This window comes from Seriola dumerili, unplaced genomic scaffold, assembly GCF_002260705.1.
Source record: "Seriola dumerili isolate Sdu_G_001 unplaced genomic scaffold, Sdu_1.0 BDQW01000052.1, whole genome shotgun sequence".
NCBI lineage: Eukaryota > Metazoa > Chordata > Actinopteri > Carangiformes > Carangidae > Seriola > Seriola dumerili.
In genome coordinates this window covers 22,389,483-22,415,919 of record NW_019174307.1, presented here as the reverse complement: position 1 = coordinate 22,415,919, position 26,437 = coordinate 22,389,483, and the positions used below count along the sequence as shown (strand labels likewise).

The 26,437-nt window shown below is 42.7% G+C and overlaps 1 protein-coding gene across 1 annotated transcript; it reads right to left on the bottom strand.

Moving 5' to 3' along the window:
* Window positions 1-340: 340 nt before the first annotated feature.
* pikfyve (phosphoinositide kinase, FYVE-type zinc finger containing) lies at window positions 341-26,427 on the bottom strand. The gene is made up of 44 exons (XM_022740804.1): window positions 26,331-26,427; window positions 23,126-23,325; window positions 20,538-20,708; window positions 19,268-19,279; window positions 18,496-18,605; window positions 18,133-18,304; window positions 17,794-18,001; window positions 16,666-16,692; window positions 16,325-16,414; window positions 16,067-16,223; window positions 15,766-15,923; window positions 14,883-14,994; window positions 14,540-14,687; window positions 14,262-14,426; window positions 13,343-13,405; window positions 13,107-13,236; window positions 12,068-12,248; window positions 11,886-11,960; window positions 11,487-11,594; window positions 11,208-11,348; window positions 10,692-10,818; window positions 9,708-10,585; window positions 8,970-9,368; window positions 8,567-8,667; window positions 8,408-8,479; window positions 8,043-8,214; window positions 7,294-7,472; window positions 6,622-6,735; window positions 5,876-5,984; window positions 5,606-5,760; window positions 5,165-5,261; window positions 4,712-4,769; window positions 4,469-4,600; window positions 4,256-4,376; window positions 3,996-4,091; window positions 3,329-3,409; window positions 3,150-3,241; window positions 2,988-3,047; window positions 2,583-2,759; window positions 2,255-2,358; window positions 2,044-2,172; window positions 1,649-1,910; window positions 1,474-1,548; window positions 341-959 (listed from the first exon to the last, which is right to left on the bottom strand). The coding sequence occupies exons 2-44, from the start codon at window positions 23,307-23,309 to the stop codon at window positions 844-846; spliced, it is 6,318 nt and encodes a 2,105-aa protein (XP_022596525.1). The 5' UTR covers window positions 23,310-23,325; window positions 26,331-26,427; the 3' UTR covers window positions 341-843.
* Window positions 26,428-26,437: the final 10 nt, after the last annotated feature.

Below are 26,437 nucleotides of genomic sequence, written 5' to 3'. Positions count from 1 at the left end.
AAATCAATACTTGTTTTAAAAGTCAGACAAAAGAATTTAAAGTAGTTCATCTCCCATCATTGTCATCATGTCTCCATTTAAATTTGACAATTACGCAGCGTTGCGTAAGGCTGCATTTGGGAAATTTACTTGATAAATCCGTTAATCAATAATCAAAAATAGTCACTGAAGTTTCAGTACTAACCTTTAGTCATATGCTCATCCACATATTTGATAAATACTGTATTTTAAAGGGTCTTTGGATCATATCGTCCATTTTCTCTTTGATCTTTTCTGCTTCATTAAAACCAAAATAAAAAAAAACTGACAATATCTTTAAAAAATCAGTGTTAATAATCTTTTAATAGTTACATAATCTCTGTACATTTACAAACTTTAAATTACATGAATTAGTTTGTTTAACAAACTTTAACCACAAGACTGAATGTTTTCAGCAGGTCCTCTTGAAACGGTTGGACTCATGGCACTAAAAATAACAAACCCCGTCAGCGAAACACAGGAATCCAGAGGGACATAAATTATAATCCCATAATACGACAATGTTTCCCCAGTGATTAAAAACAGATTGAAATGTCTTCATAATGCCTCAGTCACAGAGTGGCACTGCTCCTGTGGAATGATACTGTGCTGTGTTCTGGTCGGGCTTCAGGCTGCACAATATTCAAACATTTACAACGTCCAGTGTGCTTCTGCGTCTCTGGTGGGTCGAACAGTTCTCACATCACTGAGGCCTCCGTCCACCAAACTGGATCTTGTGCATAGAGAGTCTGAGAGGGAGCAGAGGTGTGTGTGTGTGTGTGTGTGTGTGTGTGCGTGTGTGTGTCGGGTCTCTGCACGCACCGCTCAGCAGTTGATGCCCAGGCCGGTCCAGTGGTCCGGTACCATCAGGAAGTATTTGTCCATGGCCTCGCAGAAACGAGTTCGGTACAGCTCCGGAGAGACGACGGTGGGCATCTTCCCTGGAGACGCAACACGACCACAACATGAGAGCCGGAGCAGGTGACAACATGTACGGACATCACATCACATGACATCACATGACATCACATGACATCACATGACATCACATGACATCACATGACATCACACAGCAGCGCAGCGGTGACGCCTGAGCAGAGCTGTCGACACGTTCAGTCCTGGTCTTCATTTTGAAAGTACAACATCAGTTTTTATTCAGTGTCGATTCAACGGTGATCGTTTCAGCGGATGTAGTTTTTCCTGCTGTTGAACTTTATTAACATTATAATGAGGAAGGCCCTGATTGATCAGCGGCTGATCATTATTTTCATTAAAAAATATGTGATCAATAGATGGGAATTAATGCCTCTAGTCACCGATCACCTTAGATGCCAGGTCTCGTGAACAAAGCCGCGAGGAACATGAAGGTAAAAGCCACTAAACCGTCACTTTAGCCTGAAATGTTGTCTGTTCAGTGTCTGAAAAAAGGATTTATAAACGGGGGTTAAGATTTACCTTGACCTCCCAGAATTCCAGTGGATTTGACGACCATTTCCAGCCTCTTGTCCCAGGTAAACGTCCTGATATAATCTGCAGGGAAGAGCGGAGGGAAAAGCTGTGTGAAGAAAGATGTCGCTGTGATGGTTCTCACTGAGCCTGAAGACAGACAGACACTTCAGACCGCTCTCACCTATGATCCCGACCACCAGCTGATCGGTGGCATCGTCCCGCCCCACCAGCAGGGAGTAGTCGATGATGAGGTGGCTGGACAGGAAGTAGGCGTCGCTGTGTATGGCGGCCCGCAGGATGGCTTTGCAGTGCGAGCGGATGTACAGCGGGTTGTCGTGGATCAGCTTCAGGAGGTTTTCATCCAGCAGAACCACCTCGCAGCTTTCCTTCCCCGAGTCCGTCTTCACGTTCCGGTTCCTCAGCGACCCTTTGAGGTCAAACACCTGCGGAGGAGAGAGGAAGTCAAGCTTTTCAAAACAAAAGATACAACGTTTTCATATTAAAAGCATAAAAAAAAAAAAAAGATTTATTTAAATTATGAAATCACACAGCACTGTGTCGTCCTGTGAGTCTCACCTGAGCCATCTTGCGTCCATAGAAGAGATTCTCCATCACCAGCAGGTCCAGTTTCTTCTCCGTGTTGTTCTGGGAGTTCTTGTAGCCGATCCGGTAAACGCCCAGGATCTTTGCCAGCGCGGTCGGCCGCTGCGGTGCAGAAACGATTGTTATTTACTCAAACTCTCAGACACTAAACCTCAGACAGAAGGCGTGTCGTCACGCTGCGTACTTTCTGCTGCACAGCTCCAGTGATGTAGGTGAAGTAGTGAGGTGCGAAGTCCAGGAAGGACTGGACCTCCAGTCTGGGCATCTGCTTCAGGATGAACCGGTCATCTGACGGGACACGGAGGAGGAGATTCACATGATTAACACAAATACACACTAAAGTCAAATACATTCAGTTTACAACAATATAAATTAGAGAAAAGAAGAAAATATGAACGTTTTAGAGTCTGGAACCGATTATCAAAAGAACTTCCACAGATCATTTCAAAGGTTTTGGATATAAGGTTTATAACGGCTGTTTCACTCTGACTTTGGGAGACATCAGACACAACCTTCTGTGGCGTAGAAAACAGCTCCGGACTTCCCGCCGCGAGCCTGCCAGTTGACGCAGTGGGACAGCGAGCGGACAAAGTCCTCCTCGCTGCTCTCCATGATCTCCTCGCGCATCTTGTGGAACTCCTCGGCGTAGTAGATCCGGCAGTAAAACTTGGCGTTGGCATCGGAGAACTCTGCAAATCCAACAGCAGCCGAGGGAAACGGTTAGCGAGTTAGCGTTCAGATTGTCGGATTTACAGTTTTTAATTGTGGTTTGAAATGTTTAATTAGAGAAAAAAAAAGTGCAGTTTTTATGAAGGCCTTCAAACTAAGAGATCTGAATTGTGTTTTTTCAGTTTCAGTAACGTTTCAGAGTCATAACTCTGAAGGAAAATAAACATTAAAGAAGACAAAACACTCACGCAGCTCGATGTGCGGATTCAAGGTCTGTTTCTTCTGTTTGTCGGCCAGGTCTGCGTCCTCTGCAACACACAGCGGTGAAAGTGAAAGCGTTTCACCTCCAGGAAAAGATCTAAAGTTTTAAATAAGATGTGAATGAAGTGGTTGTGTGAGCAACAACTTACTGAGGGGATCGGTGTCCATGCTGCTGCGGCTCTGCTGGGAGGAGGCCGACTCGCTGGGCCTGGCAGGGCTGCTCTTAGCCCGACTCTCCGTACTACTGAGGAGACAATAACCATATCAATAAAATCATTTAAAAGAGCGATGATTATAAAACCTCATGACCAGCGGGGATCCTGTGTACCTGACGGACTGTGGAGTCTCATCCCCTCCTGAGTTCGATATCTTGGACAGATCATCCAGAGCCGTTTTATATTCCTTACAGCTGGAAGGCAACAAATGACACAATAACATCAGGTTTTTAGAAAACAGGACGTTTATAGGAACAGAGTTAAACCACAAAACTGTTCAGTGGTTCTACAGAAAACACAATGAAAAGGAGGAAAATCTGAATATATGAGAGGACGGGTGGGAGAATGTATGTGAGGTAAAATGGAAAACGTCAGGTTCAGTTTTATTACTCCTGTACAAAGACTCGTTATATAAAACTGTCCGGATGATGGAGACACTGTGGATCCTCTCAGGTTCAATATTAAACCCATTCTGGCTCAGAGTTCATGAAGTTTAAATCTGAGACCCTGTTTACAACGTATTACCAGGAAGTGACTTAAAACCAGAAAGCTGATGATTGGCTTGACATTATTTATGATCTTCAATTTGAAAGAAGAACGTTTTCTATCAGACTGATGAAGGACAAGTTTTTGAGAAAATGGGAAAGTTAAATCTTGTCCATTAAACCTGTAGATCCATCAAATTAATTAAATTTCCTTCTGTAGTGAATTTCTACCAGTAAAGAGAGAATTAAAACAGGAATCAGGACACTGATAAGAGGTTGTTTCTGAGACAGTCACCTGAGAGCGAAGGCGATGATGGAGCTCGGCTCTTTCTCACACACTGCGATGGGCACTCGCTCGTGTTCGTACATCAGGTAGTGTTTGTCCGGGTCACTGTCGACACAGGTCACATGACAGTCAGAGACAAACCGTTAAAGCCCAGAGTAACTGTGTACACAGTCCATGAGTTACCAGATAAAACAATCAGTCAGGACTGATACCAAACACATACTACACACATTCCTCTCCTGGCTGAATGAATGAGTGCGATCACTTACAATGGGAAGGGGATGGGGTTGTAGCTGTTGCCGGGCAGAAAGTTGGCGAGGATGGCCTTCATGGTGGATTTCTCCTTCACCTGGCTGTCAGTGGAGCCCAGCAGGTGTCCGTCGAACACGTCTGAAAACAAGGAAACAGCGTTTTCATCCAGCAGAGGTAAGATCAGAGAGATGCTGCACGCCACAGGTTTACGTGCATGAATGAGCGTCTACCCTCTGGGAGGCTGACGGAGTCCTGCTCAGAGAAGGAGGGACCAGGTGTGACCGGCTCAGCTCCGGGTTCTCCCGGCGACGGCAGCAGCGAGGAGGAGGAGGCTGAAGTCATCGCGCTGAGGTGACGGTCCTCTGTCAGAGAGAAAACACGGCGACACGTTAACTACAGTCAGGATCGACCACAATCGGCTTCGTTCAAAGAGGAAAACCAGGACCGGTTTAGGTCTGGGTCAGCTGACTCACCTTTTTCACCATTCTGCACCACAGGAGACGGGTTACGGGGGGAGGAATCCAGGGCGCTCTGTCACATAAATACATTACGATAAGCATGTTTATATCACACTAAATTAAACCTGAAATCATCTCCATGGCGAATAAACGAAACATGAATTAGAGCAGGTGTGTTTAAATCCACTTTAGTAACTCAAATAATAGTTTGGTTTATAAAGCAGTTCAGATTTCTAACATACTCCATCCTCCCTCTGGAACTGTGGCTAAATATTTGAAGTTTTTCAGGTTCAGTTGGTCAAATATTGAGTTCTGGAAACTGATTTCGACTTCAGACACAGAGTAGAAACGGTTCGGACGTCGATCTTCTCCAGGGGGAAGTTCCTCTAACCCTCTACTCTGACTGAAATCAAGTCACGTGAGAGTCAGTGGGCCCAGTTGCTGAACGAGCCGGAGGAGGTTACTGACCTTGCTGTCGTCTGCGTTGGTTTGTCTGTGCCTGCCTGGGCTGGGGGGGACGGACAGACGCTTCCTGCCCTTCTCCTGCTGGAACAAGTCCTGCAGCCTGGGGAGGGGAAGAAGCGACAGAGTCGACTCTTTGGCACTGATACATCGACTCAGGATGGGGGGGAGGGGTTTGTTATCTTTGGTATATTAATTGGTTAGGTGCTTGTGGTTTGTTGCTTCATGCCACTTCAGCCACCACACACACCACACTCCTGCACACCAATCTCATGTTTTACCTAAAAACTAATTCTCTGTTCATCATCTGGGATCTGAAAATATCAGATTTTCACACAGTCAGAGAATCTAAAACACTGATCATGTCACTTTAATTCCATCAAACTGTATTTCCCAGTTGTTTCCACAATACAACATATTTAAAAGAAGTCAGTGGCTGATTCTCACCTTCCATTCCAGGACTGAAGCATCTCACACAGACCCTGTTTCTTCATCACCAGCGACTCCAGAACGACCTGCAGCTGCTGGGGAGAGTCCACTCCGCAGGCCTGCAGTCGGGCTTGGAGCTTCTCGATCCAGCTCCGCAGCTCCGCCTCCTCCATCTTCACACACACACACACACACACACACACACAGAGAAAACACAAACAGCACAGTCAGCTTCAGACTCCCTTTGTACCCAGAGATGAAGACGTAACTGACGGGGGAAGAACCTACGTCTTTCTGAGCGAAGAGGTCCTCCATCTTTTCCTCTCGTGTCTTGCTGAAGGTGTCGGTCTTGAGGGAGGTGAGGCGGTCATCTATGGCCAAGTACACCTGAGTCACTCTGAGGAGCGAGCAGAGGGAAACAGTGCATGCGGTCAGGTGATGGGTGAATAACCAATAAATTAAAGGTCCGTAATCAAACTACAGTATTAAAACAGAACTTTATCTCTAGTTTTATTTTTGCCCCGCGAGCAGAACGGCCTAAAGATGACAAAGCTGCTCGGTCAGTCCATGAGTTTGTCCAACACTTTGAGTCCAGAGCAAGAGCAGTTCAACTCAGTTTTATTTATATGGAGCAAAATCACAAATTTAAAGTTTAAGTAACTTTTTTTAGCCACATATTTGAAATCTCTTCCAGTTTCTCTGATGTGAAAAATTTCAGATTTTCTCCGTTTTATACGATTATAAAATAAATATCTTTGCTTTTTGGACTGTTGGCTGGACGACATTTAATAGACCAAACAGTTAATCCAGAAAATAAACAGCAGATCAGTTGATTAATGAAAATGATCGTTAGCTGCCTCCCCATGTGAATTTATCTCTGAGGGTTTTACAATCTGCACATCCCCTGTCATTAGACTGTCAATATAACTACAGGCTTTCCTCTAGCAGCACAGTTTATATCTTAATTCTTTTTACGTTACTGCTGTTACACTGGGATCTACTGTTGTTTGACATGTTTGTATGAATCCACTTACTTCTGACAGAAGTCCTTCAGGTCCTGCTGCAGGATGGTTTTGGAAGGTCCCAGGTTCCTGATGAAGATCTTGGGACGAGGAAGACAAATCTCCAACAGCCTCACTGAAGTGTAGCTGAGAAGGAAACAGGAAACTGCTGTTGTTACTGAAGTTATCGCTGTTTTGGAAACTTATTGGTTATTCTTATTTTCTTTATGTTGTAATTTATTTGTTTCAACAATTCTGTTTCTGTTTCCATTGTAAACTTCTATTGTCTGTCCTTTCATCTGTGGAGTCATTTCACTTATTCTCTGATCTTTATGTTCAACCTTTTCTTTGCTTTTTCTTGTTTTATTGATGCTGTTATTTAAATAAATCAAAAAGAATAAAAAATAATGGTAAATCCAGAGTTGAGTCTAATTCCAGGACAGGTGATTTCAGCTGTAACCCTTCTAGACATTTGCTTTTCCAGTTATATTTCTGTGAACCAGTAAAAATAAAAAACAGTAAAAGTGTTTTTTTTCCATATAAATTATAAATATTTATCAATTTATTATTCTTTATTCCAAATCTGTCCTTCATTATAATTTCTTTCTCTTTGTTCATACGCAACTCTCTCCCAGGGATCATTACATTTCCTCTGGTCTGATTCAGTCAGTGGGTGAATGAGGGACAAACTGGGAGCTGGCCCACCTGAAGGAGGCCACCATCTGGTTGTATGAGAAGTACTGGTGGTAGTCTTTGTGGATGGAGTGGCCGCACGGCTCCGCGTTAGCCCGTCTGGTGTACTGGTGGCCGTAGAAGCGAAGCTCCAGGTATTTGGCGAAAGACATGGACCAGGAGTCGTTGGACAGAGGAACAACCGGTGTCACCTTGAGCAGGAAGAGAATCAGCGGAGGAGAGTTCAGCCTGATAATTAGATTTAGCTGCCATCACATTTCACTTCATTTATTCATGTAGAAAGGGGGAATTTTTAATAGCAAATGTAAAGTGGTAGAGTAATATCCATTATTTATGATCTCCTGCAGATTTTCTAATATGCTGAAATGAGTATTAGATAATCTAAGGCCAGAGGAAGAGAAATCATCTCCATTATAAAAGATTAACTCCAGGAATCAAACAGTAATGCTTTACAAGAACCAGCAGTGTAAGTCAGTGTGTTCACATTATAAAGAATCAGAATCAAAATATACAAAATGCTTCATCAGATTCATGTTTTTTTGTTCTTTGATCGACAATTTCCTGCTTAAACAAATAAAATAAATACATCAACATATCGAAACTCTAAATGAATGTTAAATCTTTTCACAGCAGCAGGAAAATCTCAGGTGGAATTATTAACACGATGGTTTTAGGGTGAACCAGGTCCTGGTCCTCGTGGGAATCACGTCTTACTGGGACACCAAATGGAACGGAGCCGTGGTTAACGCTGCTGTTCACACCTGTTTGCAGATGCGGCACCAGGAGTAGTTGAGAATGGTGTGTTGATAACCGGGCACGGGGGAGTCCAGCTCCTTCAACACGATCTGCACGCAGCCGCTGCCGTGCACGAACCGCCGGATGTGGTGCACCATGGGAGTCTCACAGAACATGCTGGGGCACTGATAAGACGGCCTGCAGAAAACGTGCCAACACACACACACACACACACACACACACACACACACACACACACACACACACACACACACACACACACACACATTAATAAAGACAAAGGAGAAGCTCACTAGCTTCCGTGTGTCTCTCTCATTAAGAATTATAATTTAATAAAAATGATTTTTAAAACACTATTATCTGGTCTTACCTAAAACAGTATCGCTCCAAGAACACGCCAAGAGAAAGGTCGTTCTTGCCGTAGAACTCCATTGTGACAATCCTGTTGACGATACAAACAGTGACTACACACTCGCAAACAAACACAACATGAGATTTTGTTCCTTCGTCGACTCTATGAGCAGGTTACCACGGGCTGACGCAGGGGTTGGGCGCGTTGTTGGACTGAGCGGAGGAACTGCTGAAGAGCACACACAGTCTCTGGTGGTTGACAGGGTTCAGACAGTCCAGCACACAACGACAACAACAACAACAACAACAACAACAACAACAAACACAAACAGGTCAAGAGTAAGATAAAAGCAGAGCCACAGAGACACACACACACATCTACTCATAGCTCCCCTCATAAAGTGAAGAAATAACACACACGTGCAGCCCTGATAAAACACTCAATTTACTTTGAAATAAAACTGAGAAAAGAAGAAAAATGTTCAGATTTCAGAAGCTGGAACCAGATAAAGACAAATGCTGAACTGATTATCAAACTTAACTGTAAATTTTCTGACCACTGACTAATTCATTCTGCTCACCTTGGGGGCCCAGCTCATGTCGTTCAGTTTGCTTGGCTTCTCCTCTTCACTGTCGGCCTTCACCGGTGCTTTGACCTCCGCAGCTCTGCTCTGGCCGTTGAAAGGAGCTGCGGCGCCGGCAGCGCTGAAGATGTCGGTGGCTTCCCTCTGCCGGATGCGACCTCCCTTCGCTCTGTAGTCTGCCACCATTTTGGCCAGATCCTGGCAGCTGTTGAGCTGCTCTATGATGCGGGTGCTGGTGAGACTGTGGCAGGGCAGGACGTCGATGGGCCTGGGCGGCGCACCGCCATTGGTCTGACCTCCGGCCAGGGAGGAGGGGGCGGGGTCTTTAAGGAGCTGCCTCTTTCTGCGCCCATCCAGTTCCTTGTAGTCTTTGTTTAGGAGAGGAGACAGGTAGACCTGTGGGGCGGGGAAAACACAGGTGAGCGTGGTACAGATCATAGTAAACAGTGTGTGTGCTGCAGTGATTACTCCGCTAATCACTGTTAATTATATATTTTATAAAATCAGTTATTTTGATGCTAATAGATTTTTTTTTGTCTTATTTCATTTTAAACTGAATATTTTCGACGGTCTAAGACAAACTGAGACATTTGAAGACTCATCAAGAAAATAACAAGCAGATTAATTGATAATGAAAACGATTAGTTCCGGCTCTTGTTCAGTCACTGTAAAGTGAGTAGATGTTAAAAAACAACAACAACAACAACAACAACAACAACAACAAAGCTGAGGCACCTGCTCAGGGAAGTAATCCCTGCTGGGGCAGTGCATGCCCGCGGGCATGAGGAGGAACGGCTCTTTAAATGTGATGAAGGGAGAAATGCACAGGATGATGTCCTTCAGCTCCTGCTTGAAGACGGCGGAGATGGACTTGAGGCGGTCATCAGATGACGTCACCTCCTCGGCCACAAACATCCCTGTGTCGTCCTGCAGAGGGTCTCGAAACAACCTGGGGGTAGGCGTCTCTGAACCGTCCCCATCCTCCATGAGCGACTCCTCCTTCAGTGGGATTCCCTCCTCCCTCGTCTCCCCCTCGGACGCCCGGACGAGCGAGTCCGACAGCGTCATCTCCTGGTCTTCTTCCATGAGAAATGGGGGAGAGACAACCACAGGCGGAGCCGGTGGACTGGAAAATGGCGAGGAGGTCATTGTCTCCGTGTTCCCAGCCTCCTCCTCTTGAACAGAGGAGGGTGATTTTGAGTTCAGTTTGTCTTGAACAACGTCTGTCTCTCCGTTTCTGGATGAAGCCTCGGAGGGAAGCCCTTCCTCCTCGGGTTTTCCTCCCATCCCAGAGTCTTCGGTCGCTGAGGTTTTCTCCTGGCTCTCCCCGTTTGTCTCCTTCCCGCTCGTCTCTCCATCGGCCTCCTCCTCCTCCTCCGCAGAGGCGCCCTCCAGCAGGCAGGGGAACGAGGTGCTCTGGGCCAAACTGGGCGGCATGGCGAACTCGTCCATGAGGAAAGAGATCTCCAGCTGGGAGTGGTAGGCCACGCACACCATGAGCATGATGATCTCCTTCACCCGGGCCAGCTCGTACTCCGAGGCACCGCGCAGCTTGATGGAGCAGCCGAGGTGAGCGGGACAGCCCTCGAAGAACATCAGAGTCTTCGCATCGTCTGGAAGGACAGGAGAGAAATCACAGTGCGTGTTAATATCACAGCTGGTGTTCACGCCACAGGAGGGGGGGCGGTGGGGGGCGGAGAGGGCGGATGTGCTTCTTACTGTTGGACAGGGTGAACGGCTGCATGTAGAACTTGTGGCAGGTCCCCAGTCGAGGTTTGGTGAGGAGCTGGTCCATGGACATGACCAGGTCTCCCTGCGTCATGCGGCTCACTCTGTCCAGGACTTGCTGAAGTGACACAAGAGGGAATATGAGACATATTATATCCACACGAGCCGCTGTGCTTTAACAACAGCTCCTCTTCCTGGGGTCCCCTTAAAGAGATTCATACAATAGCTCTACTGAATGATTTTATTTCTTAAGAGATGAGGAAAAGTATCTGTTTCCATTTCAGAAAACTCAACAAACATAAAGAAAGTCCTAATGTTTTATACAATTCCTTGTGTAAACAAATACGATCTTAACTTTTTTATTTTAAACACATTGTAGTATTTTCTGATGTGTGAAATGTGATAATGAAGTTTAAGTATTTTGTTGCTATTTTTCCTTTTTGTATTTGAAGAAGAAAGTTTTTCAGTCAGTGGTTGAAACAAAGGACATCGACTCATTATACAAACCGGTTTGACGTTGATGACCAGTGTGATGCCGTGCTCCAGCAGCATGTCCTGAGCGATGCGGGACACCGTCTTCTCCACCAGTACCAGGGTGGGACGGACGTCGACGATGCGCTGGACGTAGTTCTTCAAAAACTCTCGTTCCTGAGGGCGAGGAAAAAGGAAAAAGATTTTCTTAGTTTCAGAAAAGAAACTACGACAAACGCAAAATGCCAACGTCGCTAAAAACGGCGTTTCCTCTACGATCCATCGTTGACTGTAGTTAGTGACTGAGACGCTGACCTGCAGCACGATGGGGTCGATGCAGGTGAACTTGGTCTCCTCTCTGTACAGATACTCTATGGAGCACTTCAGCAGCAGAATCTTGGGGTTCTTGATGTAGGGGTTCATCTGATTACAGGGAGACAGGAATCAATATTATCTACGATTGCTGATTATTGCTGATTTAAAAAAGTCATGGTTATTTGACAGCTCTAAATACCTCCTATTATTTCTCTTTCTCAGTGTTTGTTACTGACATTTTGCTCGTCTTCTTTCTTGTGCTGCCACTTTGCTTAAATTAGAAGCTTTAACACCAACCACAGACAGATGTGGATGATGTTTGAGTGGTTTTAATCCAGTAGTTACAAAAGCTTTAAAATGTAGGATCTCCGTGGGACTGAAGAACGGGACCTTTCTCACCTTCTTGTGGGCGATGTTTTTGGTGCATACGAAGCCGTTTACCACAGCTGAGTCAAACTTCCTGCCCCCGGGGATCTAAAGCACAAACGGAGATTCAGTTTTATTCTGACACCACTTGAAGTCAAACAGTTTTCCTCCACACAGTTAAATTCATGTGTGTAATAAGACGACGGTCTCCTGACCTTCTTGATGTGGACCAGCTGTCGGATGTCCATGTCGTCGTCGCAGTTGCGGACGTCGGGCCGCACGGTCTGGACCACCTGTCGAACCACGGGGACGATGATGTCCCTCCAGGACAGAGACAGAGACTCGCTGTAGAGCAGCTGCTGCAGCAGCGCCATCATGTGGCTGTGGTTGGCCGAGCTGGACAGAAGCGGGCGGAGAGACGGACGGTTTAATAATCACGCCGGAGGGATTTTCCTGCTGTTAGCTGCTCACCGGAGACCACGTAGTTCAAAGTCTAATTCTTTTCAAGGATTAACTTGGACAGTTTACAGAGCTCGACTGTGTCTCTGCAAACATCAGTAAGTCTGTTCTTCTAAATCACAATAAGTGATTAACAATTAGTCAGTGAATCTGTCCGTCAGTGGAGAATAAATCAGCAACAATTTTACCAATTAGATCATTTTTAAAGTCATTTATCAATTAAAATCAAACCAAATGTTTGATGGCTTCCGCTTCACAAATAAGAGCATTTTGTTACAGTTTTATATCATTTTAAATTAAATATCTTTGGGTTACAAACTATGGAGAAGTCACCTTGGCCATTCTTTTTTTTTTTTTTTTACTATTTCTGATATATTCTGATATATACACAGTATATTTCACAGACTTAATGATTAAATGAAAAATAATCAACCATTGAATTAAACTGATAATAATCACTGGTACCATTATTTATAATGTTCTGTTTCTTAGATCAGTGGTTATCTACAATATACAAAACAGATCCTTTTCATTTCTCTCCACTGGCTCCATGTTGCTGCTCACATGTCGTCCCACTCGCTCGTGCTCGCCTACAGAGAGGCTACTAGCACCGCTCCCGCCCACCTGAGCTCAGTCATACCAGCAAATGAACAATGACTATTCGTACAGTCACAGTGAGGCTCAGTCCAAAACTGATGTCCTGCTCGTTCCCTCTCTCTCTCTACCTCTGGATCCATCTCTAATGACACTTGTATAATCATGCTGGACACAAACAGTAGTATAATCTCCACTCACAGCAGCCTCTCCATGGCCTTCTTCTCTCCGTTCTCCTCTCTGAGCTGGTCCAGAGAGCTGTGGTGCCAACCCAGCGGCGTGAACAGCATCTCTTTGGCCTTTTCCTCCACGCGCCGGTTGAACAGAGACTCTGCGGGAGCATCGGGTCAGAAGGAAGGAGCAGGATTACTCAGCTGCAAGTCAGGATGTGTGATTTCCATCTGATTAAATCCACGAAGAAACGCCGAGCTCCTTACCTTTGATGAAGGCGTCACTTATGACAATGTTCTGACCTCCATCCTCAGACACAAGAAACTCAGCTACAGGAGGAGAGAGATCAGCTCGTTAGATACCGTGTGTATAACAAATGTTGTAGCTTGTTTTATTGTATTGAATTATAATTAATATAAATGTGATTTTTAGTTTAGGGACTGGTAAAGTGCTGCTCACTCAGCCCCCACACAACTCAACAACGCTGGATCAGACAGCTGACTGACACGACTGATTCAAGGCTTTAACTGCTGCCACGCCTCCACTAAACACTGACTTGAAGCTGTGATACCTGTATTTCATTTGATCAATTAGTTTTCACTTGACATTAAAGGAAAACTGTGGTTTATTACAACTTTTGCACTGTTTACCCCACTACATGTATTTGACAGCTGTAGTTACTTGTTACTTTGCAGATTAAGATTTTTACATAAAAAACGTATGAAGTTTTTAAAAAATATGCTGCACTGTTGAAGATTCAACTTCTCAAATGTGTATAAATGAGTTAAAAGTTGCTCCCTGTTAACCAGCTGCAGCTTTAAAACGTTACTTTTGATACTTAAATTATATTATGTTGATATTTTTTGTACTTTTACTTACATACTATTTTGAGTGCAGGACTTTTACTTCTAATGCAATAACTTTATACTGTTAGAATCTACTTTTACTGGAGGTTCAAGGTTGTGAACACTTCTTCCACCACTGGCTGGCGCTACAGACATAAAACCGTATTATATATATAAGTGTAGTTTTCCTTTAAGGAGTCGACTGTTGTCTGTTGATCTGTGTTAAAAAGTTTAAGTAAACTTTAAGGAGAAACAGTGACTGTGAAATAACTAACTGACTGTATGGACAAAAATCCATGGAGAGCTCGACTGATACGTGTGTGGGACATGTTGTATTTACCTTTCTGGTCAGCGGCAGGAGGCACGTGTGGATACTTGGACTGTTTCTTAATGTGGAAGTTGACATTGTTTTGCTCCATGTTGAGGTTGATGGAGGCGGCTGAGTCGCTGTCGACCACGGACTGGAAGCTGCTGACGGACGTCCTCTTGCTGGGGCTGGCAGAGTCTGCACAGAGGGACAGGTCAGTGAGCTGCAGCTGCCGTTTTAATTCACAGAAACCAAACCAGAGGCGGCCTGTGCAGAGAGTATGACAACAGTATGAAAATAAAGATACGTACTAGGCATGTTGTACTCGGCCTCATCTGCAAGCTGCTCAGTGTCACTGTCATCAAACTTGATGTCCTTGAACCAGGATGGCTCTGAATGTCCCTCCAAGGAGTTGACGCTATCGCTATCTGGAGACGGCGTTTCTGAGAACTCTGTACTCTGCAGACCAGACAGAGAAACGTCACCGTCAGCACTTCTTAATTCACTGAAACAATCAATCGCTGAGGCTGCTGAATCGATCAATATCAACTCGTGATGTGTCAAAGTATGTTAACAGCAAATGTAAATGAGATGCAAACGAGACGTCTGTTTCCCGGTGTGCGCAGAATTTACTCATCAATAAAAGGCTGTCACCTGGAGGGGGCGGTAGAGAGCGTACTCGTCCCTGAACAGCTGGTCGTGGTGGGTGACACAGTCCAGCCAGCGACCGTCCACCAACGCCTGACCGATGGCGATCGCCTGGGCCCTGCAACACAGACACATCGGGACGGGAGGGAGAACGTAGCTGTGAAACACGAGATCCAGAGCAGCTTCCAACTTGTCAATAAAGATATATTTAAGATATTTAAGAGATGAGGCTTCTGCACTGAGTTCAGTTTGAGCAGAAGCAGCAAATACAAGATCAGCTGAGATCAGGGTCGAGTCCGAGTTCAACTACCAACACGTCACAAAATGAAGTAAAGCTCGAGGAACATGGGAAAAGAAAACAAAGACATAGAGTAACATGTCAGACATTTATAGTCACCACCGCTGCCCATAGAGCTGAAACAATTAGTCAGTGAATCAATTAGTCAACTGACGTAACAATCAATATGCCATCATTTTGATCAATTATTTAATTATTTTTGCCTTCAGGAAATTGTGATGTATATTTTCCACAATTTTCTAACATTTTCAAGACCAATCAATTCATTGATCAGCTGAGAAGATTGACTGATAATTTGACATACTGATGCAATAGGTAACCACTCGGAGAAATCTTGCAACATAAGGAAAACAAACAGAAGAAACCCTGAGGAGCCAAGTCCCAACCTCAACTGTATTATTTCTACATTTAAGTTTTTCCCTTTGTAAACATCAAGTTATATATTAAACATATAAATATGAACGCAGTATTCTCTAACTCTAATCAACAGAGCGGATAATCACATTTCACAAAATGTCAAACTACTCCTTTAATATTCCTTCCAAAGACCGCTAAGACAGGAGAGGACATGTCCGTCCAGTGAGATGCTACCTGGTGGAGATGGTGCCGTTCCTCAGCAGCCAGTTGACAAGCTCCTTTCCCACAATGCAGTTGGGGTAGGTCCTCAGCCAGTACCTGTGGTCCTGGAACTCCATCCCTGTGCTGTTGTTGCAGATTTTCTTCCACAGGTCTTTCAGCTGGGAGGAGTCCTGAAACAGACACAGCACCGTGTCTCATTATGTTTCACTGCGTGGTGGAGTACGGTAAAGAGGAAAGCACCAGTGTGGGTTAAAATAACTTTAAAGTTGGAGATGAAAATCAAAAGAATAAAGGAAAGAGTAAAGCAGGCAACCAGCAGGATCTTCCTCTCCTCCTCGCTGTGGTCCAGCTTGGCGCCGCTCTTGGTGCCCGACATGGCCCGGCTGGTCGGCGGACTCACTGAGCTGTCGTAGGAGGGAACCATGGAGGATCCGGAGCGGTCCAGCGACAGGGTGGTCACGCTGGCGGATCTGTGGTGCGGAGACGAACAGGGACCATTCACACACGCTGGCTTGACTTCGCATGGAACACACTGTACTTTACAATCAAACCCAACGAGCCAGCGACTGACCTCTTCCTTGCGGGCGATTTGCCGACGTCTTCCTGCAGAGTTGTAAGTCTGGAAGCGAGGCCGCTGCTCTGAGGCTCCTGGTGAATCATACTAATGAACACACACACACACACACACACACACACACACACACACACACACGCGCACACACACAAAACCACTGATATTCTTTCTGCTGTGATCTTTACACTTCCTCTATGTCAAACTTATGTTGGGTGAATTTGAGCATGCAGACGACCGTCTCCTCTCTACGGAGCCAGGAAGGTTAGCCTCTACTCACAGACAGCTAAAGCTCAGACAGATGTGAAAAAAAAATGAATAAAACAAACAGCGAGACTCACTTCTTTCTCATCCCAATAGGAGTTTTTCTATGCCAGGAGAGAGAGAGGAAACAGATTTGTGTTTGAGGCGAGTTGACAGAGAAAATAAGCAGAGAGCACACCGATTCCAAACAACAGCAGCAAAACAAGCGCGGGATTATAAAAGGCATGCATGGCTGGACGAGCCTTCAAACAAAGGTGCCATTGAAGATTAATTCAACAATTTTGCCTGTTTTGTTCTGTGCACAGTTAATTTAATCATTATTTTAATACAAGACCATCAACAATAAGTTAAAAAGCGGCTTAAAGAGGAAGATTAGACCAGTCCTCGTGCTCTTCTTCCTCAAATAGATGCTCCCTCTTTTATTCTTTTAAGTTATTGATTAATTAGAGCCGGTTTTTCTGTACTGCATTACTGGCCTGTCAGGTCACACGCAGCTGACCCCAGTGACTCTTATGTTTTCTTTACAGCTCACCTAATGAGTTTTACTTCAGCAGCAGGAGCAGTTGCCAGCTGATATAGATATTTCATATGTAAATATGCCATAATATCCTTCTGTGTCTTGCCCATGCAGAGTACATTCAAAGCACACACAGATGGTTCAAACAGCAGAAAATCAAGATGGACAAAGAGCGAGCACAGCTGGAGGAAACTGGGGGAAAAAAAAATAGGGCAGTGTTTTTTTCCATCATGAGCAAAATCATAATCCCTGTGCGAGCTGATAACAGACACATCAGAAAACAAGCAGTGAGAATCTGAAGTCGAGAAAGGTTGTAGGCGCTTTAGATGGACTAAAACTTTTGCACAGTCCTGGATGTTCACAGTTCAGGTGGTAAACGTGATGGTTGGAGGCATGAATTCAGAGCTGACACTGAAGGCATCATGCAGTGGGCCTTCTTTATTGTTGTATTTGGGCAAAATCAAATAGGACATCTCTTAAAATATTTGCAGTTAGGACTAATTCTGAGTCTAATTTAATATAAAAAATCTTAATAAAATATATTATCCACTTGCTTTTATCTGAGCTGGAATAAAAGGTTAAAATTCAAGTGCAATTTCCATGATTTGATTTGACCCAGTGTGTGTGTGTGTTTATCTGCGTAACAAATACTGTGTGTGTGTGTGTGTGTGTGTGTGTGTGTGTTCACCTCTGCCAGGTCTGGTCTTCCTCCAGGAATATGTTCCTGCTGGCCTTGCGCCCACCCACAGGTGTCCGAGGCTCGCTGGGCTCCAACACACACACAGAGCAGGGGGAGTCGGACAGGGCGCTCAGGTCCTCCCCGATGGAGCCCGAGTCGGCTGAGTGAGCGTAGCTTAGCGCTATTTTACGACAGTACGTGCAGGCACGTAGATCTCCTACATACACAGTGAAGAAGACGGAGAGAAGATGAAGAGACATTTTAGTTTAGTCGTTGATTTTTTCTTTTGTTCTTCACAGCACAATGAAATGAAACAGACCATTCATTCATCTTGAGTTTGTCTCCTACCCGTGTAGCCCATGAACTTTCCGGGGATTTCCTGGTTGCAGCAGCGGCTGCAGAAGATCTGACCGCACAGTCGACAGTGGTGTCGGCGGCGGAAGGTGGTGAACTTCTCATTGCAGTCGTAGCACTCTTTACACTGGCTATCAGGCATCCAGTACTGCTTCAAATCACTGTCCTGAAGGGGGGGACAGCAACCACAGCACACTGCTTTAATCCACAGAGAGGAGGTACTGCAGGGTTTGAGCTTGTGGTAAAGATTCTCAGCATTTACTGCAGTGTCCAATCATATACATTGAAGTTGTGCTCAGTTCAAATTGTGTGTAAAGCTGAGGGACAAAGAGTTGACGTTAGACTGGATGTGAATACCTGGCTCTTTCCCTCCATGATTTCCTTCAGCCTCTTCAGTGCAGTCCGAAGTTGCACAGCTGTGCGAGGGTCATGATTGCTTAGAGGCGTATCCGACTTCCTGCTGCCGTCTACAATCATGCACACACACACACACACACACACGCACGCACACGCACACACACACGCACACACACACAGTAACTGACTAAATCCATCCTGCTGCATTGTCAAATATGCCTTTTTAAAACTATATTAAATGTAAGGTGATGATAAATGAATTCCTCTTGTGTTGGCTTCATCATTAAAAGATGACAAACATTTGACAATGCACTTCAGCCTCTTGTGGATAACTTCCTTGTTGTTGAGTATGTTTGTAAAATGACACATGATGCGATTAATAAAAATAAAATAAAATAAAATGGCCAAGAAACAAAGACATGTTGAGCAGAAACTGTTAGCTTCAAAATCATTCATGACAAACATCATTCCAGTTTTTAGTACCCGAGTGGAAAACATTAGGGCAAACCAAAGACCAATAGAAAGCACTTCATTAAAAATGCAAATATCAAAACACACACACACACACACACAAACACACACACACACACACACACACACTCACACACACACACACACACACACACACACACTCGCATGCACTCAGACACACAAAACAGTTTGTGTAAGGCCATTCTTTCAGAACCAGTTGTTATGGTCAAGCTAAAAGCATCTTTAGTAAAAAACAAAAAAAGAAATAAACAGAAACCACACAGTGCAGAAGGCCCCTCACCTGGCCAATCCACTGTAATCAGAAAAGACATGAGAACGGACGTTACAGCCTGAACATGGATTCATCATCTCTTTGATGTTTTCAACACTAAATATCTTTTAAACACAAAACATTATATTTAGTTTGATTGTATGAAAACTCTTTATCAATGTGGATAAATGCTGAAATCGAATTTTCTCTCAAAACAGACAAATGATTTGATAATTTACACTAGAATTAAAAACCCAACGAAAGCTGGAGTTCTGGTACATGACAAATAAAAAAGAGAATGGTATTGCTCTTTTAACAGAATACTGACAGAGACTGGGGGGTTGAAAATCACTTTTCCAGACATTTTAAATCACTTAAATAATAATAATTATATTATATTTTTATATTGGCGTTGAATATGTTTTGCACCAAAAGCTGTGTATCATAAAATGAATCTTCACATCAACGAATAAACAGCTGGTCATTCAAGAACATCTCTCCATATTTCTAAACGTCCTATCTTTCCAAACATTAGTGGAAGATAGTGAATGCTAAACTATGGGATTAAGTGTTGGAATAAACCTCTTCACTTGTGTCTTATTTTACAGTGTTTTATATCTGACTGTCTTCCAAAGAAAACAGCTGGAAAAGGACAATTTTCTTTCTCAGTTTCTCAGTGTGTGTCAGTAAAGGAGATGAATTCAAGAGCTTCAGCAGCAAACTGAAGTCTACTGTAAGGCAATGTCCGCGGTGTTATCAGTGGCCTCTGATTAGTTTATTCATTATGTGACAGAGGCTTTAAATCAAATAACAGATGATACAATCAACAAATGTGTGATGCAAAATGTAATTAATCATGGCGCTGTTATTACCAGATAAATAATATAATAAAATAAGTGTAATCCAAGTACATAGGCCTGTATGAAAAACAGTGACTGCTGTCCATAAAAAGCAATAATTCAAAAAGTTTTTCTCTAAATCTAAGAGATCTAAGTACATAAAGTCATTTAATCACATTCAAGATGTTGTAAAACCTTGATTTAAGATTATGAAATACACAACAGCCTTCTGCAAGATTTACTACCTACAACTTTTCAACAGCTGGAAAAGTTGTTGAAGCCTGAAAAACAGCAGTAAAGATGCTATAAGATACAAGTTTCTTGAAGAAGGTGATAATCACAAACCTGTTTCCTATTTACAGCAGCGTCGCTACCTGATGAAACACACACAAGCCTCAAATATCACCATCTGTACTGTGTGTGTGTGTGTGTTGTTTTTTTGTTGTTGTTGTATTTTTTACCGGAGGCAGTGGAGGTACGTCGGAGGTGTTCAGGATGTTGTTTCCGGCGCGTCCTCGAGCCGTAGAGGGAGTGGGAAGGACTGGACGACCAGCTCCTCCCCTCTGACTGAGGAGAGGGGGGCGGCACATCTGGCTTATCTGAACCTGCTGCTGAGGGGGGACGCCCCTCCTCTACACACACACACACACACACACACACACACACACACACACACACACACACACACACACACACACAGGGTCCAAAGTAAATACAGTACTTTTGAGATCAGTATTCATTTTTATTTAGGCTGTTAAGTGAAGTAAATTTATAAACTATATAAAAACTACCAGCCAAAAGTTTGAGAACATCACCATCTTCTAGTTTGATTGAAATGTACATAGTTAAATGTCTCACTGAAATCAAATATGGTTTGGAAAGTTAATCCCAGACTATCCATGGGGTTTAAGTCTGGAGACTGTGCTGGTCTTCATCACCTGGTTCTGTTCTTCCAATGTTTCGACTCATTATCTCGCTGTAGGATGAACCTCCATCCAACCAACTATCATTGTCCACAACAAAATTCTCAATTTAATAATATACCAATTAAAACCTTTTGCCTCCTTTTCCAGCATTGTCAAGGTTAGAACATTTAAACACATCAAAATTAAACAACCATCCCAGTTTTTGCTCATCTGCACACCAGAATATTTCAGGGATTGTTTTGAGCCATTTCATGGAGAATTAACTCACTTACATTATAATTTGTACAGTACAAAAGATAAGATCTAACATAATGTAATTTTAGAACATTCTGTGTTTCTATGTCTTCTAATATAATTAAAAATAATGTAATTTAATCTGTAGGAAATTCCAGTGTGAGCTTTATAAAGTTCAGGCCCCTGCTGCTGCTGCTGCTGAGCTCTGTTCAGAGTGCAGGACTTTAGAGGCAGGACTACAAACACGTGAGTCATGTGGCTCGCTGGTTCCTGGCACTGACCCAGGCAGGCAATGTGTATCACATGACCTCACAAGACTGTGGCTAATTGCCCCAACTTCTTTAAACTGCAGCAAAATACCAGGAAAGGTTGTTAACATAGTGTGGGGTTTGATGTGCTTTTGTCTTATAGATTCATTATGCTTTCTTTACAGGTAAATATACAGTATATATATATATATATATATATATATATATAGATTTGAACTTTGTACACAGTTTATGAATCACAGAGCTGTCTCATAGCAAGACTAACAAATCTAGTGTTAACCTTTGTCTTATTGACACAACTTAATTCAGTTTCAAGGAAACTGTTCATGGTCCCTTCTCATTAACTTCAGGCATCAGATATTAAAGTCAAAAGGTAAATTTTTGTTTTTACTTTTATGGATCATTTATGATAAAATTCATCTTCTGTCAATAAGGCACTATGTGTCTATATCATTTCAAATGTTGATGAATGAACAAAACTGTTGTTTTTTCTATTATTGTTTTAGGTATTTGGATTGGTTTGGTTTCTCTGTTTTTGTGTTATGAAATAAATAATTAACCCTTTTTGTATTTTATTTAGTTTTCTTTTTCTTCTTGATGGACGCCTGTAATTTAATTGATTTACTTGTTTCAGTATTATCTATTTTGACTTATCAGATTCATTATCTTTGCTCACAACTGAGTCTCATGGAAGGTTTTAAATGGATCATGTTGTGAATGAAGTTATACAATAAGAAAAAGAATATTAAAAAAAAGAATAAAACAAATCTTTGTGTGAAGAAGCTACAGGGAAATTTATGTTCTTAAATGTTAACTGCTATGACTGTGGACTGTATATGTTGTCCGAGAAGGACTAGTGCACTTACTGTTCATTCATATACATAAAGGGAAAAATATGTAGTTCTCAGAATTGTGATGAACTTCAGATAAAAACACACCAGCTGGTCAGGCACTTTTTTTGGGCAATTACCTACATCGAAGTTCCTGTTTCACTTTTCATTTGACTCTATCAGATCAAACCTTCAAACCTTCCATTGTCTACCTCAGACCGCTGAAGCCTAACATTAGCTTCTCAACCTATCCTTTAATACACAGACGTGATGCACGCGTCTTTAGATTCAGTGTGACGTACGCTTCCCGAGGATCTCATTATCTCCAATGTCCTTAAATCTGTGGAATAAAGACGCTCTCTATAACGCCAGGACATGCCTGAGAATCATCGTGTTTTTTAGGTTTTCTTCAGTATCAAAGTAACACTGAGATAAATAAATATTAATATTTTTTGACATTACTAAGGCTCCAAATATCCCATCAACATGGTTCTTATATTACTGACACTCTCCTCCATCAGTTCATGTACAGTTGGGTGGGGGGTGGGGGTGTTGGGGTGTTAGGGGCTGCAGTTGTCTCTCTTTTATCTGAGGGGACGTCGCAGTGTTAGACTTATATGGACTATATGGTACGTCTTCTACACATCACCGTCACACAGAACAGAAGGGACCATTGTGGCGCTTTAGCAAACCAAAATACTGGTATATTATGGGGCTACATCCATAACAACATCTAGATATTTGTGTGTGTGTGTGTGTGTGTGTGTGTGTGTGTGTGTGTATCCCTGACCTTTGTTGTTGAAACGAAACAGGTTGACAAACGAGCTGTATGCGGAGCGGAGAGGAGGCTCATCCTGCTCCGGAGTCAGTGGTTTGAAGTGGGTCAGGTGGGAGGGGCTGGTGGGCGAGATGACAGGCGGCTCGACGCTCCAGTCTGTTGAGGATGAGGACGACGACTTGTCATCAGCAGCCATGTTGCTGCTACTCCTGCTAGAGAGGTAAAAAAAAAAAACCCAAACATCTTATCACATGTGTAACAGATCAACTTCAAGTGACCCTTCATCAAACTGTGACTGAGCTCATCTCGCAGGATGAGTCAGTGGTCAGCTCCTAGAACAGACAACATGCTGTGTTCTCACATGTTCACATCCACAATATCAGCATGAAGTTACTCTCATCTAATCTGCAAAGATCATAGAAGTGAGGCGCTGCGGTCACACTAAGCTGCAGCAGTTTGGTTATTTGTTTGTTTCTAGCAACAGAATCTCACGTCTCATGATGATATCTGTCCACTTTCAAATGACTTACTCTGTCATCAACCGGGAGGCAATTTAAGGGAACTAGAGCTATGTATCAAAATAATCAGTGGCCACTTTGTTAGGATAAAATTTATCATTTTCAAGCAAATTTGCCAAAGAAATTGAGCTTCTCAAATGCTGTTTTTCTTGGTTTTGAATTGAAGATGATAATTTGAAACAGTTTTTGGGTTTAGGACTGTTAAGATAATACCAGACATTTAATGATGTCACCAGGAGATATAGGATATTGTGATAAACATTTATGACTGTTTTCTTATGTTTTATAGATCAAAAGATCCATGAAATAATCAAGAAAATAATCTCAAAATTAATCACAGGTGAAAATGACTCCTAGTTGCAGCGCTAGTCAGATTAAATAAAAGCTAAACTCAAAGTAACGGTATAATTTTACTGTCTATTACTGCCGCTATTACTTTCTGACACAACTTAATTTAATTTCTTTTTAAGTGGGGTTTATGATATACCTATCATAACCGCCAAAGAGGAAATTGACAACAAACAAACAGTAGTTGCAAACCCGATGCTAAGCAGGAGAATGATCTCAGTGCAAATTCAACTGTGGAGAGTTAAATCACTAAACAGCACCAATGAATAAACAGAACCACAGGGATTTTAGCTTCATAAGCTCACTCAGCAACACGTGTGTTATTCATCCATAAAAAACTAAACTATAACCAGTGAACTGTAATATCCCAGTGTGACTTACACTTCCTGCAGATATCATTATGTCCAGTGTCCATAGCGAATTAACATCAATAAATCTGCTCGATAATCACAGATAAAACACTAATTACAAATACAGAACTTGCCTGAAAATTAAGTTTTTAAGTTTTCTTCAGTATCAAAGTAATCCAGTGAGAGTTGCCTGTACATCCCTTAGTACACTGCAAACAGGAACTACTAACAGCTAATTTAGAAAACTTTTACAGGTGCCAGAACATAAACAAATAACCTATAGGATCAGGTTGTAGCTCACTGTTTCCATAGCAACATTATACATTATGTTTATAATAGCATCCACCTCATAGAAGCAAGACAAAGAATCGAATAGCAGAGACAAAATCCATTAATATGAACTTTCATGTTTCAGTATCAGTTTCATAAAACAGCACAACTAGAGAGGAAATCAACATTTTAGTGAAACCTGTTGAATGGTCTTTTATGATTAAAATAATAATAACAACTTTTCTGAACATCACATCATAGGACAGCTTTAAGAGACATCTGTCCGATTCTGTGCCTTATTAGCACAAAGGGAAATTTCAAGAAAACTTATTCTGAGATTCTGAAATTTCCGTTTTCCCTCGACAGGAAACAGATTAAGTAGCAAGCACCAAAAAAAAAGAAGTTATAACATGTTTTTTCTTAATACACACACTACACACACCATACACAATATCGACATAAATCTACCATATCTAATACCTAATCTGGAATTGATTACAGATTTTTTCCGATAGACAAACTCATGAAATGAACAGGTTGATTGATAAAGTTAGATCACTAAACTAGGGCTATACTAAAGCTAGTCAAATCGACATTTCTCGTTCATTTACTAACCGTGTAAATATCGGGAACATCTCTTCAAATCTCCCCTTGACTTACCCTTTGAAGAAAGCTACAGACTTTGAGTTTGCTATGCATGCCATGTTAGATCATGTGTAGAAGGGTGAAAAAAGCAGAAGCGGCAGCATCACGTTCTTCCACCTCATCATGTGATCACAACAGGCCGGAGCATGACTCCTGCGTCCTGACCATTTGACAGCTAAGAACCGAGCCCTCCACTTGACCACGCAGCGTGTCGCAGAGCTAATGAGCACAGGTTAATGCTCACCATCACTTGGATGAGGTGATAGTCTGCAGACAGATTATACGGCCCCGCCACAGTTTCGACACTTTTGCAAGTGGATGGCGACGACATTGAAGTTAGCTTCCAATTCGGCAGTTAAGGGGAAAGTTTAAGGAAACTCGATGACACTATTGAGCGGTCGATTTTCAGTTTCTTCACCTCTTTTTATTGTCAAATCGTCCTAGTTCAAGCCTTAAACCTGTTTGAAACCCACTATCACATTTGTGAAACCTTTATTATATTTCTTAAAGCAAAAGAAAATGGTGATTTTACTCCCTTTAATTTCGTCTAGAGTGAGTGTAACGATTTATGAGCTAAACCTGGTCTGATGTGGTATGGATGAGGGTAAAAAGATATGAAATTCCTATTTCTGAAACTGGGGTTAAACTAGGATCTCTAACATATTGTAGATAATGTTTCCCCTAACGTTCCCCTGAACTGCTGAATCAGAAACTAACTTCAGAGTCGCTGGTTGTTGGCTAACTGAACCAGAACTGGCTTGGACGTTAGCTAATTTAATTACACTTTGTATCATTTAATCTATATGTCAGTGTATATGCTATACGCGGTACTTATAACCAAATTAATGCAGCTTTAATTAAATGAGTGTTATATTTGCAGCAACTACCTGAAACACAAAATAGGTCAATTAATATGGGTTAGCTAACGTTAGCCGACTATCTTAACGATATGGCTATAGTAGCCAAGCTAGCTAACGTTAGCTTCCTATGCTCACTAGCCGGTTGGCTGCAACAGCCCTATATTTCGGAACACCTGCCATATAAAATATGAGAGAACTGTCGTCACAGTAATAAAATGTGATTTACCCGTCCACTGTGTGAATTGGACATCACTGTAAATAGCGCTCCGACTTTGTAGACATGAATAAAACAGCTGAAAACAGCCGACTCCCATACGCAAGCAGCCCTGACGA